Source organism: Rhincodon typus, chromosome 16 (assembly GCF_021869965.1).
Source record: "Rhincodon typus isolate 14 chromosome 16, sRhiTyp1.1, whole genome shotgun sequence".
NCBI classification, from domain to species: Eukaryota; Metazoa; Chordata; class Chondrichthyes; order Orectolobiformes; family Rhincodontidae; genus Rhincodon; species Rhincodon typus.
The window spans coordinates 29780388-29795857 of NC_063347.1; the positions used below are offsets into that span (position 1 = coordinate 29780388).

The 15470-nt window shown below is 40.3% G+C and overlaps 1 protein-coding gene across 1 annotated transcript in view; it reads right to left on the reverse strand.

Moving 5' to 3' along the window:
• dnah12 (dynein, axonemal, heavy chain 12) overlaps nt 1-15470 on the reverse strand; it is a 265038-nt gene that overhangs the window by 203950 nt on the left and 45618 nt on the right. The window contains exons 12-14 of the mRNA XM_048606726.1: nt 14056-14190; nt 6562-6755; nt 2682-2928 (exon numbers count right to left, since the gene is read on the reverse strand). Of these exons, the coding sequence (XP_048462683.1) occupies nt 2682-2928; nt 6562-6755; nt 14056-14190 (576 nt within the window). The remainder of the gene's footprint in view (nt 1-2681; nt 2929-6561; nt 6756-14055; nt 14191-15470) is intronic.

Consider the following 15470-nt stretch of genomic DNA (forward strand, 5'->3'; position numbering starts at 1 on the left):
ATCTTGATGATAAATGGTTTAATCGTCACAAGCAAAACTTCAATATTTTACTGGCTTTTATACATTTATGCAATGCACCAAGATATCAAGTAACAGCGAGCAATGAGATGGACAGTGAGGACTTCCCGTCTTCCCTTCTCTGCCTGAATTAAGTCTGTGGCAGGAAGGCTCATGCACAGCCTTCCCATGCTGCTGTTAAGTCAGCATTTAGTTGAGCAATTAATGCACATTTAAGGGTCTCATCACCTAAAACAAGGACCATTCAGCAAGCTCAAAATAAAATCCTGTCAAGTTACTTGCAAGTTTCCGAGGTGTGTGGGGTTCCCTCATTCAAAAGCACACAATGCTTGATCAAGGGACTCAATACCTGTAGGTGAGAGTCCACTGACAGCCACCCATTTCCATTGCTGTTGACCAACTGCCTCTATGACAACCCCAATCCTCTTTCTGCCACATTCACTTGTGACGTGGGCTCCTTGATGAATCTGGGCTTGGTATGAGTGTATTATACTCATATCTTGCCAAGCAAGAATTACCAACCTCTGATTCGCCGGTGAGTCTCAGACTTGTTTTCTTTGGATGTTTGATCCTGGGGAAGATCTACTGCTGCCCAGTGAAATAATTGGCAGTAACAAATCTTCCTGAAAAGAAGTAGCACAGTTTCCCATCACCTACATTAAATTCCACTCAGGGAGTCTGGCTGCTTAGTCCCTTTTTTACCTTGTCCTATTATCAATTATAATTCTTTCCTGGACTGAAAGCACATGTTTTTGCACAGCCCAGGATTCATATTTGTAATCTACTATTTAGTGTAGTTTTGCATCATACTGGGCAATATTTACACCAGGAAACTGGGCAAAGTTGAACAGAAATATCTGAAACAGATTTCCATAATTATTTTCAACCATGTAATTGCCATGATTGATTGGTTAAAAGAAAATAACATTTCAGATTATCAAGTTATTAACTGATGTGAACAGTGTCTTTTGGTATCTTCCTCATACTGAAGAATTTTGACTTTTAATAAAAGAAACATAATTCATTGAATACATCTTGAAAAATTACTCAACTACTTTGGTGCTTGAATTCAAGTTATGAGACATGTTAAATGAGACTCTTCATGGAATGCCTCTAATCTTCCTCAGTACTTTTAGCAGAAACACTGAAGGGAAAGTGTTAAACAGTCATTTTATCCATTAATGCCAACTCTCCAGCAGTTCAGCCAAAAACACTGAGGTTCAGAATTTTGAGGGGATGTTTGTAGGGTTAGGCATACATTCTTTATTGTATACATTACTGTATTGATCCAACAGGTTTAATGTGATAAAATTTTCCAATGCACTTCAAAGAAGTATAATAGAACAAAATATGACAGAGTCATAGAGTCATGCAACACAGAAACTGGCCATTCAGCCCAACTCTTCAATGCCAACAGGATTTCCTAAATTGGACTAGCCCCATTTACCAGCATTTGGCCAATATCCCTCCAAACCTTCCTAACCACATCCAAATGTCTTTTAAATGTTGTAAATGTACCCAATGTACCAGGTCCTCTGGCAGCACCACCCTCTGTGTGAAAAAGTTTGCCCTCAGGTCCCTTTTAAAGATTTCCTTCTTCACCTTAAACCTGCCATAGAGCCACATGTGGAGAAATTAAGACAGATGGCTGAAACTTTGGTCAAATTACTAAGTATTATGGAGTGTCCTACAGACAAAAACCAAAGTAGATAGGTCAAAAGGTACAGGCCCAGAGCTTAGGTCCTAGGCAATTGAAGGTGTGACAGTCCATGATGGAATGATTAAAGCTGGGGATGTTCAAGACACAGGCCTACAGGCACTCAGAAATAATGGGAAGTTGTGGGACTAGAGAAGATTACAGAGATGGAGAGGGGCAAGGCATACAAGGGATCTGGAAAGAATAATTGGAATTTCAAAATTGAGAAGCTGCTTAGCTGAAAGCCATTGTAGGGTAGGAGACCAAAGGGATGATAACTGAATGAAATTTGGTAAGATTAGGCCATTGGTAGCAGACAACACCTGCAAATAATCATTTCCAATCAACGACAAGATAATCTCATCCTTTAATAGCCTATAAACAAGCTTTTAGAGAAATGGCAAACAGAGAAAATGTTAAGGGAAACTACGATGTCAGTTTTTGTGCTGGTGACTTCAATTTTCCTCTACAGACTTGAGAACACTTGGGTCAAGACTTTCACCAAGTGCACTGATCCCATCAGAAGCCCAGTCTGTTTTCTATGCATAACAGCTCCCTCGTTGGAAGTCTCGGAAGTCGAAGGAACCATCTATAATCATTAAAACCCTCATGACCAGGCTTAAATTTCATGCACAAGTCTTGGATTGGGCTAACACAGGATATATCAACACTCCTCTCCTTACTATCCCAGGGGCTGCTAGGGTTAGCAGCAGAAGACAAGAAAATGTAGCATCCAGCCCATCTTTATTTACATTTGGCTGGCAGAGAAGGAAAGATAGGTAAACCTCCTGGCTAGATCAGGGATGTTAAACTAAAATTGAGTTTGCAACAATAAGGGAAGGTTTTCACTTTTCATGCTTCATCTGCTACTATTCCAGCCAATTTGGAGAGGATAGAGGATGAAAATCAAAGCCATACCTTCAATTTACTGATGTTATTAGTTTAACACATTTACTATTTCTGATACCTTAAAGTCCTTGATTTGAGCCATTACTACACTACACATTGTAACACTTGCACTCTCTTTCTTTTCTTCTTCCACCTCTTCCTCATCAACCAACCGTCGGCGAGGGGCAGACTTCTTTTTTTCAAGTTCTGCCTTCTTTTGCTTTTGCCGGAAGAATTTTAGCATCTTGTAAATTTCACGAAAGAATTCATCTACTTCTGCCTCCATGCTTTCTCCATTGAGGTCAAGGAAAGAGCCATCCATCCACCTTAAGAAGCCAGAATATACAAAGTGTGGAATTCTGTTACAGCAATAAGTTAGGATGAGCTTCCATGTACAAAACATAAATGCAACAAAATAGATCTATTATGATAAACACATTTTTCCAAGCATTGGAATGAGTTTTCTTGAATAACTACCTTTTTTAGGATCATAACATGCCATCCTAAAACCATAATAATTAATCCAATGACTTCATATCCTTTTAGTCCAGTTTAAGAAACATCATCATCATCATTAGCAGTCCCTCGCAGAAGAGGATGACCCTCTTCCACTCTCAGGATGAGTCCGTAGGTGGCTGTATAGTCCAATGTAGCTTCTGCAGGCTCTGCGAAACTTGGGCAAAGGGTGACTGTGGGAAAAGGTGGGTGAGGCGTTGGTGTGGTAGTGCACTCCTTACATTGTTTTTGCCTGGTTTCTGTTTATTCCCAACAGCAAGTCTTAAGGTGCTCAACGCCTTACCAAATGCTTAAGAAACAAAAGAATAATACCTGTGCTTTCTGGTTTAATTATGCTAAATGTATCTAACTTCCTTTGGTTAGGTTAGTTCCAAGCCTATGATAAATAGTCAAGCATCAGATTAGTTGCTAAATCATATCTGCCACCTCAGAGTATGGGCTCCTTTCCTATAATACCATATAGCTAGAATACAAAAAGCCCATAGCTAAGCCAGACAGTCAGTATCCAACCTATATTTCCCATGCTTTTATCAGATTCTCAAAAATGAATGGTTATCCAACCAAACTAACCTTGTCCTACATTATGAAAAAGGCATTCCCTCTCCATCCACGATCCCCAAAACAACTTAGTAATAGGCTAAAATTAGTCCATCTCTTCTTGCAATTTAAAGAAATAATCTTTACTCAGAAACTTCAACTAGCTGAACAAACATACAACACCTAAAATGCTTTATGTTTAATATTGCTTGGAAGACTTAAGTTTTGAAGCATCGTGAAAAATAGACTTTATTGTTTTCTTTTTTGGAAATATTTGGAGTGGTTTCTTTAAAAGTGGTCATTGAAAGTTCACTGTGGACTCTGGAGATTTTGTTTTAACAAGGCTTCCTGTAAACCACCTGAATGGTGATAAATTTTTTCTGAAGAAGGGTCTAGGCCCGAAACGTCAGCTTTCCTGCTCCTCTGATGCTGCTTGGCCTGCTGTGTGTTCATCCAGCTCTACACCTTGTTATCTCTGAATGGTGATAACTGCTTGTTTTGCTATAGATGCCTGATTGGGCTGTTTTCAAATAGTGACTCACTTGGAGAAGGGTCTTGTTTTTTATTTGGTTCAGTCGGAGGAAGCCTGCTAAGAAGATGTTCAATTTGAGAACAGCCTGCTAAGAACAAGCTGGGTTGAGGAAAGCTTGGAAAGAACAAACTACCCAGCTGATCTCTCCCATTTCTGACAAGAAAACTCTCTTGTTGAGTTCAGGGTGAAACCTATTTGTTCTTTTGAAAAATTAACTAAAGAAAGATCACAAAATTTTAAGTCCGGAGCAAGCCTTGTCTGCAAGACATCAGAGACAGCCATGTGTGATTAGTTACTTGATCACACATATCAGAATATTACAGCAACAGACTCAGGAACAGTTAGGGTCATAGAATCATAGAGATGTACAGCACAGAAACAGACCCTTCGGTCCAACTCGTCCATGCTGACCAGATATCCTAAATTAATCTAGTCGCTTTAAACCCTTCTTATTCATATTGCCATTCAGGTGCCTTTTAAATGTTGTATTTGTGCCTCACCAAGAGGTGTGGTTTTGTGTCAATAATAAAGGATGGGATTAGTAAGGTAAAGGGTAAGTTGCCACAGCCCTAAATAACCTGAGGGCTGCTCTCTCATTAGAGAGAGATAACTGGTGGTAATTTGACTTGTTGAGGTCACCATGCCTCAAGGGAGTGGAGATATTAAGAAGGAGACTCCTTCATGGTAACCTGACTATGTACAGGAATTGAACACGTGCTGATGACATCACTCTGCATTGTAAACCAGCTGTTCAGCCAAATGACCTGGGGACCAAGAAATTCATAAGAAAGGGACAAATGCAACTAGCAAAAAACAGATATTTCTGTAGGTATGTAAAACAAAAATGTTTGTCTAAGGCAGATATGGCTCCATTACAGGCCAAGTGAAGACAAACATAATAGGAAATAGAGAAATAGCAGAGAAGCTAAATGGTTATTTGTATTTTGTCTTCACTGAAGGTGATACAAGAATTCTACACTTTATCCTTTTGTCTTTGAGAAGAACCCCTTTACAAAAGTGTTTTTTCTTTAATCAGAAAGCCAATCTCTGATGAGATTTTTTTTGTTTTTTCTTTTGTTTCCTTTAGAGTGAGAGTATACGTGAATGTATGTATTTTGGAAATATTTACAGGGATTGACATTTATCTTCTATATTATTGACTTTGCAAGCAAACAATTGTATCTTTATTGAATAAGTTTTGTTTTGATAATAAACCAATAATTGTGTTTATTGCAAAACCTGATTGACAGATCTTGTTGTTTAAAACTTGATGTAGATGATATTTAATTGGTTATCTTGGTAATGGAAAAATGCATTTTTATTTTATATTGTGACCTATGGAGCAGTGGGACAAGAGTGGTGTTGCATTCTTCGTGACTTGGTCGTAACAGCATATATAATTTTACACACAGAGTGTAAATAATGAAAAAGCTCTGTACAAAGCTTGAATGTACTACTCCAAATTCATTTACGATGTCTACTTGGGCCTGTTATACAAATTAAATTTGATTAAAAATAAAGATTATTCATCGTTGATAAATTTAACTGTAACAAGGATATAAACATTTTGGTCTCACATGATTAACAATTCTCCATAAATGCTGTTTATATTTTCTTTTCCCTGAACAAGAATCACCTAAATAGATTTTTGGTTGACAATGGACCTATGGCTCAGGTTGTCATCAATTATTTGTGACAAACACAGTCAAGTAGTTAAGCACACTTACTGGTCGTACAACTGTAGGATGTAGCTCGGATTGTCATTAAGTAAACCACGACATGAAATGAGCTTGGATGGTTCTAGCTTAACTATTACTGGGTCTAGGTTCACATCAAAAACTTATCCATATGTCAGAATTAATTTACAGCAATTTGGCAAATCCAGCATAAGTGGCATGGAAAATTGCATATGCCATGTTTGTCATGTCGAGGAGGGTCATGGTACAATATTGGTCCAGAGGAGATGGATCTTTACTCTGTAGGTGACTGTGATATACCTGAGAGAATAAAAGCTATACTAATATCTCTAACTTTATCAAGCACATGAATGTAATCATCCTTTAAACTGGCCCAAATTCCTTTACATGTGATCAATCTCCTTCTTATCTGTATATAAAACAAAGCTGTGGTCTGTATTTTGGACTGAAAATGTTAATACTGTTTCTCTCTTCACAAATACTGCTGGAGTATTCGTTCATACTTATAATCTCTTGATAAAGTTTGGTTCTATTAGGAAGTTTTATAGAAGTATTAATGAACAGGTGCAAAAACACCGCAGATCCAGAACAACCTCCTACAGTACCTAATTTTATCATTGTCTCTGTGTCATAGATTACCCTTGGGTCATCTTTTTATTATTTTTCACGTCACTTACCTTTTCTCATTGCGTTGCCATTTTAGAATCTGGGCAAAAAGCTTTTGGTATGGTTCTGTGGTAATTTTGATATTTTCAGCCAATGGATAAGTGGTCAGGTCCCATTTGAAGAGAGCTTCTTCACTGTTGATATATTCAATTAACTCTTCTGCATCTTGTAACCTCTTCTGTACTGTCCGCACATCATTCACATACTGCAAACAAAATATATCACATTCTAAGAGTACTTAGTGAATAAAAATACGCAGTCTAAATGTTTATATTTAAAATATGTTATTGACCAGGAATTATTTTAACTTTTAATTTAAGGTAAATTACTCTGCTTATAAAAGTAAAAACAAACCTTCTGTTTGGAATTATTAGCAAATGTTTTACAAGTCACCATGTAAGTGGTTGGAGGGCAGGGAAAAGTGATTGGATTCAAAACAGATTGGATCAACTCCACAAATGTTAGACTGTATGCAGAAAATCTGCCAGGCACAAGGAGATTGGCAGGTGATTTACATAAAGATCTAATTAGGGGGCCAGTTTATGTGGGTGGGGAGACCGCTAATTAAAAGGGGTTGGCCTTCATGCCACAGCCCAGGGGTAAGATTCCATGGTATAAAGAAGGGTCCCAGCAAGGAAGGCAGAACATACAGACTCAACAGTCTTCTCAAAATGGTCTGACTCTCAGCCCTGTGATTTTTTTTTAAATTACTTACCTGCTATATGCACTATTTCCTGGTTCAGGAGTGGCCATCTGTCCGGATGGCACTGCTGAGGTTTCAGAACTGGCAGTATCAGCATCAGCACCAGTCCAAAAGGGTAGGCTTCCAGGTGATAAGAGAAGTAACAGAAGTGAAAACCCTACTTGACCTGGCGCTCATAAATCTACCTGTGCAAGGTGCATCTGTCTATCACACAGTTGTTAGGAGTAATCACAACACTGTCCTTGTGGAGACAATATCTTCTCTTGAAATGACATCCAAAAGACCATGTTAGAGCTATGCACTGGCTAGGATGAAGGGCCAGTAAGAACCTTGCAGAAACCCATATCTAGGAGTAATGAATTAGATTTAGACTTTCCTTCTCTGTTGGTTAAATAGCAAGCAGCCTCTGGTTAATCCAGAATACATGTGAGTCTTGTTATTTTTTGAACTCCTTAGACTTTTCAGTTGATGAATAATTTTTTTCTTATCCATATGATTGCATACTCGGTATTTTCAGATGATCACAGCTAAAAGAATCTGCGATTTTCAGGTCTCCTTTTTCATTTGGGACAAAGCTGCAGTCAATGAGACAGGGCGGTAACATTGCATGGCACTGAGGTTGGTTGGCTTTTAAGGCTTTAGCCAGCATCTAGTATCTAAGTGTTATGCAGTGGATCCCTCATGATAAACAGAAAGTTGAGAGGAATTGAGGCACCCTTCCGTCGTTGGTTGACCTTCAATGTTTCAGACAGTTAAACGGCTGTGAAATCCTTGAGTGTGGCAGTAGGTCAGCGTTTAACCTGAGAGAGGCAACAATTTACACAGCTTCTTGTGGCAGGCCACTAAGCTTTAAGGCAGATTAGAAGTGGGAACTTTCCATTGTGCACTTCCCAGCCTTGAATGGCATTGTGTTCCCTTGGAAAGCTGAAAAATAGAATAAAAGTTGCCTGCAGAGACTGTGGAATCATCACTGATATTGTCCTATCCCTCAAGGATGGGATAAGAGTGGATAAGCTATGCAGTGCAAACCTTACCACAATCCCTGCAATTGCAATTGCCTTGGATACATCAACAACATAAGGTTTCAAGGATCCATGACATAATTTGCTAACTGTAATTGAGCAGTTGGTTGCTTGTGAGAGATGAGCAATGTTTGACCACTACAATTCCCTCCATCCTTGGGATGTCTAAAGAGGTTGCTAATCTCTCAAATCAGTGCATTTTCACTAGGTCCAGCAGCTAAAAAGAAACTAGAGCAGACATTTTACGAGTGTAAGTGAACATATACCTGCAAATGTGCAATATTATTCACAATGATGTGACATCCATTCTACTTGAATATCCTCAGTAAGTGTATTTCTTTTCTTTCCCCACTACTAAATCAAAGTGTAGTCCCAGCCTCCATAACCTAGTGGAGGGAACTTGCTCTATTGTTGATTCTGTTGATCAGGAAGATTTTGTTGGTATACCATAGGTATTTGGGCCTAGGTGCCTAAGACTGCTGACAGAATTCTGCTTTGGAAAGACTCAACCTTCTCAGCTCGGAGTGACAGGATCGGGCACCTGTAGAGAATTTAGAGAAGAAGCTTCTGGGTGTCCTGTTTGTGGCTTCTATTTCCCTCTGGATGCATGGTGCGCACTATATCTCCATGAGAGGAAGGGGCACCTGGAGTGAAACCAAGGGTCCTCATGCCCCTCTCACCTCACCACTGATGCTGAGTGTAAGTCTGTGAATATCCAGCAGACATTGAGTGTGCTGAACCTTGCTGTCCATGGCGTTAGCCAACCTATCTATGTAGCCAGCCAGATGCACTCAAGTTACAGCCAGCACAGCACTGATAACACTGGTAGACTCCTCCATCCTTCAATCTGGCTAACTGATTGACTCTGAGCAAACTTGCCTGGTGTTCCTGAGCCTCTCTGCATTTTGATGAAATCTCTAATAGCCAAGATCAATGGATTGTCTTCTGCCTGAGACTGAACTGGACCAGTTATATAAATATTGTGGCTGCAAGAGCTGAACCAATGCTGGAAATTCTGTGGAGTATAATTCACCTCCTGACTCCTCGAAGCTTGTCTACCACCTTCAAGTCAGTAGTGTGATGGAATACTCTCTACTTCCCTGGATGAGTGCAGCTCTGACAACACTCAAGAAGCTTCACACTGCTCAGGATAAAGCAGACTGGATGATTGGCATCCCATTAAACATTAAACATTCACTCCCTCTACCTCTAATGTTCTGTAGCAGTTCTGCATTCCATTTTGAAGATACATTGCAACAACTCACTTAGCTCAGTTAAAACACATAAATCCTACCACCTAACAAGACAAAGTCAGCATGACTCATGGGAACACCAGCCTCTAAAAATTCCCTTTCAAGTCACATACCAATTTGACAGGGCACTATATTAACATTCATAACAAAAACCAAAAGAACTGCAGATGTAAATCAGGAACAAAAACAGAAGTTGTTGGAAAAGCTCAGCAGGTCTGGCAGCATCTGTGAAGAAAAACCAGAGTTAGTGTTTTGAGTCCAGTGACCTTTCCTCAGATGTTCTGAAGAAGGGTCCTCAGACCCGAAACATTAACTCTAAATTTTCTTCACAGATGCTGCCAGACCTGCTGAGCTTTTCCAGCAACTTCTGTTTATATTACCATTAATTCATGGTTGCTGGATAATATTTCTGGAACAAATTTCCTCACAGCAATATGGGTGTACCCAGACAACACAGACTGCAGCAGTTCACCAATATTCCTGAAGGGCAATTAGGGATGAGTAATAAATGGTGACCTATTAGGTTAAGATCGTTTCTTGTTAATATTTTCTCCAGTAGCAATGTCCCAGTGTTGAGATGATCTCCATCCAACGACTACAACAATTTTCCTTTGAGCTTGTTATGACTCTGATTACTGAAGAATTTTCCTGTGAACCTCATTACTACCATTTTGGTAGGGGTCTTCGATTTGACTTGTATTTGATTAAAAGCTGTCTTGATGCTACCATCAATAAATATGAAAATATAAAAAGTAGGTGCAGGAATAGACCATTTGATTCCAAGAATCTACTCCACCATTCAGTAATAGCTGATCTGATTGTGCCCTTCAGTCTGCTTTCCTGGCTGTACCTCTAAGCTTTGATGATTGAGGATGAAGGAGTAGCAAATAACTGGATTGAATTTGTCTTAGAGATAGTAGGAACTGCAGATGCTGGAGAATCTGAGACAACAATGTGTAGAGCTGGATGAACACAGCAGGCCAAGCAGCATCAGAGGAGCAGGAAGGCTGACGTTTCGGGCCTAGACCCTTCTTCAGAAATGGGGGAGGGGAAGAGGGTTCTGAAATAAATAGGGAGAGAGAGGGAGGCGGATAGAAGATGGATAGAGGAGAAGATAGGTGGAGAGGAAACAGACAAGTCAAAGAGGCAGGGATGGAGCCAGTAAAGATGAGTGTAGGTGGGGAGGAGATAGGTCAGTCCAGGGAGGACAGACAGGTCAAGGGGGCGGGATGAGGTTAGTAGGTAGGAGATGGGGGTGGGGCTTGAGGTGGGAGGAGGGGATAGGTGGGAGGAAGGACAGGTTAGGGAGGTGGGGACGAGCTGGGCTGGTTTTGGGATGCGGTAGGGGGAGGGGAGATTTTGAAGCTTGTGAAGTCCACATTGATACCATTGGGCTGCAGGGTTCCCAAGCGGAATATGAGTTGCTGTTCCTGCAACCTTCGGGTAGCATCGTTGTGGCACTGCAGGAGGCCCAGGATGGACATGTCGTCTGCAGAATGGGAGCGGGAGTTGAAATGGTTCGCGACTGGGAGGTGCAGTTGTTTATTGCGAACCGAGCGTAGGTGTTCTGCAAAGCGGTCCCCAAGCCTCCGCTTGGTTTCCCCAATGTAGAGGAGGCCACAACGGGAACAGCGGATGCAGTATACTGCATTGGCAGATGTGCAGGTGAACATCTGCTTGATGTGGAAAGTCTTCTTGGGGCCTGGGATGGGGATGAGGGGGGAGGTGTAGGGGCAGGTGTAGCACTTCCTGCGGTTGCAGGGAAAAGTGCCGGGTGAGGTGGGGCTGGAGGGGAGTGTGGAGTGGACAAGGGAGTCACGGAGAGAGTGGTCCCTCCAGAATTTGGCTTGCTTTTTGTTGGCAAGACATAACTGGACAATTCTCCACATTGTTGCATAGATGCCAGTGTTGTACCTGTACTGCAACAGCATGGTTAGAGACAAAACAAATTCTGGAACATGTCTTCAACACTGCACCTGTCAGAACCCATAACCTTTGATATATGCAGTTCATTTAGTCTTTTCTTAATGTAAACTGGGTGAATCAATTGGCTGGAGAACTCAGGAAGAGGCACAGGTGGACCAACCACATGGTGTTTCAAAAATAAAGCAGTAATAAAGCAGCGATGAATCTCTTTTGTATCTATTCCAGTGAGTAGGTCATGTTTTAAGATGTCCTCAGTATGAAAATGGAACTTCGTCTCCAGAAGAACCGTGCAGTCATACCTCTTAGCAATACTGTCATTTGTGACAAATAGATTGGTAAGGATGAGGTAAAATCATTTTTTCTCTTGTGTTGGTTTTTTCAACAGATGTAGCAAGCTCAGTCTGGTATATGTATGTGTAGTCAATCAGTTACTAATGCTGCTAACTGAACCATTCTTAGTATGAACTTTGAAGTGTCTTTGCTACCTTCAGTGCTTCAGCTAAGTGGCATTCAAAAGAGAGGCTGTAATCAATAGGAAATGGCCTTGTCCAGGTTTGACTTGATTATGTAAGATTTCATGGGGAACAGAATGAATGTCAAGAACTCCCAAGCTCATGCCAGAGCAGCTCACCTTATTCCACCCCTCCCCCCACACACCCACAATTCTCCACTCCACCCTCCATTTTTCCTCCCTTTGGCCAGTCCCTTCTTGACAATTCTTCTGATGATTTACATCAGTTTCAGAATTTCCAGTTCACGAGCAGCAGCTTCCTGCTTTATATGATAGATGTGCAATCCTTTACACATCTATCCTCTATCAGAGTGGTCTTAGGGCTGTCCATTTCTTCCTGATAAAAAGGCCTGAACCAAACTCATTCTCACTTTGAACAACTTCTCCATAAGCTCACTTCATTTTTTTCAGGTGTGGCCATGTGTATTCACATGAACCCCAGTTATGCCTGTCACTTTGTGAGCTTTGTGGAACATTTCGTGTTCCAATCCTACTTGCCTCTCTCCGACAACTCTTTCTCCAGTTGATCAATGACATCATTGGTGCTGCTTCCCTCTCTTATCCAGAATTGGAAAAATGTATCAATTTCACTTCCAATTCCAGCCTGGTCTCATCTTCACCTGGTCCATTTCTGACCCCTCCCTTCCCTTCTTCGACATCTCTGTTTCCATTTCTGGAGATATGCTGGCCACCAATATCCACTACAAACCTACCAGTCCCATAGTTACCTGGACTATCTATCCTCACACACTGTTTCCTGTAAAGACTCCATATCATTTTCTCAGTTTCTCTGTCTCCGTTGCACCAGTTCTGATGATGCCACTTTCTGCATGGGGTATTCTGAGGATTCTTCCTCAACCAAGGATTCCACACCACAGGACCATCAACCATGTCCAATCTATTTTCTGCACTTCTGCATTCAGTCCTTCTCTTCCCTCCCAACCACAGATGGGTTTCCCCAGTCCTCACTACCACCCCACGAGCATCCGCATCCAAAGGATCGTAAGCCCCCATTTCCACAAGTCCCAGCAGGATGCCACCAATAGATGCATTCTCATTTTCCACTTAGGAACCCTGCAGCCTTCAAGATTCAATATCAAGTTCAATAATTTTAGGGCCTGAATGTCTTCTTGCATGTCCTTTACCCACGCCCACACCCCAGGCCCTTTCGGCACAGCTAACCCATTTTCACCTACCAATGGTCCCTATTATCAGATTTTCTTTTCCTCTTGGCTTACCATTATCCATCCTTTTGTCTGTTTAACTGTCTTTCTCTTGCTCCGGTCTCTGAGTCCACCTATCGCATACTCCTTTCCCTCCTCCCATCCCTTGTCTTCAGCATCTATACTACCTTTTCCGTCACTGGACCCAAAATCTTCTTTCCCTCCACAAATGCTTCCACACCTGGGATTTCTGTTTTTGTTCCAGATTTCAACATCCGCAGGTCTTTGTCAGAGACAAAAAAACTGCAGCTGCTGGAATCCAAGGTAGACAACTAGGAGGCTGGAAGAACATGTTCTGGAGGAAAGGAGAAGGCAGCATTTTGGGGTATTACCTTTCTTCAGGACTGGGATGTGGGGGTAGGGGGACCTACAGATAAAGAGTTTCTGGAGGAAAGGAGAAGTCAACGTTTCGGCCTTCTGTTTATCTACCCGAAGTTCTTTGTTTTGAAGTAGCCTTTTAAATCCAGATTTATATTATTAACTGCTTTTAAATATTCCTGATGCTGTAATAGGAGTGTGAACTTGTCTCAGCCTCTGGATTGTGAACTTAGTAACATAACCATTGTGCCACTACACCTATGTAATGCAAATAAATTATCAAATCAAGCTACAACGGATTTCAAAATGCAATCTCAGAGTTGACAGTCATTGATTCAGACACAAGGATGAAGACATCTGATTGGGATGCAAAGAAATAAACAGCTAAACATTTCTCTAATATCCAGATCAAGAGAATATAGGTTTAATGGAATTAGTTCAAATTCCAATGCTTTTCCTTTAAAATCCAATAAACTAGGTTTATTAATGGTTAAACTAAGATTTGGATTGTCAGATCAGTGAGTAAAATATTAGGTGTGTTTCTCTAACCTGCTGCATCAAGTCAAGCTCAGAACACTGTGCAAACTCCTCAGAGCGCCGGGAAAGCTTCTCCAGTTCCACAATGAGTTTCTCTCGTTTAGCCAATAGCTCAGTCTCTCCTTTCAGCTTTGCTTTCTCAATCAGCTGTACAAACACGAAAATAAAAGGATAAATATTCAAATTACATGATTTAAACAATGTGGATTGGCTATTTTGAATATAATGAAATGAATACAAAACAAAAGCTCTCTAATTGGTAGACTATTTTAACTATAAGCCAAATGTTTTATATGTACTGTTAAACATCTAAAATGTTTACTAAAATTTTAATCATTAAATATAATTGTTCTACTCAAGATCAGTACATTCCAAGCTCAACTACATTAGCCAGTCACGTATAGGTCATCCTAAACATGTTAGTTTACGTTCAGGCAAAAATCCTTGAAGTTTTGATTCCCAAATACTTTCCTCTATTTATAGTTTAAATTTTCTTCTGAAATTTCATAGAATCATAGAATGGCTATAGCACAGAGGGATGCTATTTAGCCAGACACATCTATGCCAGCTCTTTATAAGAGCATTCACCTGCCTGTTTAATCCTGCAGATTAAAAGCCCTGCAAATTCTTCTTTTTCAGATAATAATCTCTCTTGAAAGCACTTATTGCTTGTGCCTCAACCACAATCTCAGATAGTGTATTTCAGAACATAACCATTTGCTCCATAAAACATTTTTCATCACGTTGCCATTGATCCTTTTGCCAATCACTTCAAATCAGCATGCTCTGGTTCTTGATCCTTCAACCATTGGAAATATTGTCTAGATCCTTCAACACTTTGAAACCTCAATCAAATCTCCTCTCAGATATTTCTTCTTCAAGGAGAACAGCCACAGCTTCTTCAATCAACCTATGTAACTGAAGTTCCCCAACCCTGGAACCATTCTTGTGAATCTTTCTTTGCACTCTCCCTAATACCACCACATCCTTTTTACAGCTTGGTGCTCAGAGCTAGATGCCATAAACCAGTTGATATCAAACCAATGTTTAATTCAGATTTATTGTAAGTTGCTTACTGTTTGTAAAGCCCACCATAAGGTACGTTTTATGAACCTCTGTTTCAACCTGCTCTGCAATGTTCAATGAATTATGGACATATATCCACAGAATCCACTGTTTGGATTTATAGCCTTTATTTTGTATTGCCTTTATCCAGTTTTATTTTACCAAAATGAATCACTTCACATTTCTCTGCATCAAATTTCATTTGCCTCTTGAACATTCAGTCCAACAATCTCTCTATGTTCTTTTGAAGTTCTGTGTTATCCTCATAGATTACAATACTTCCACATACAAATATGCAGGGACAGCAGTGAATCCACCCTCAAAAGCTGAAAAAATTCCTACAAAAATATTAACGAAGGATT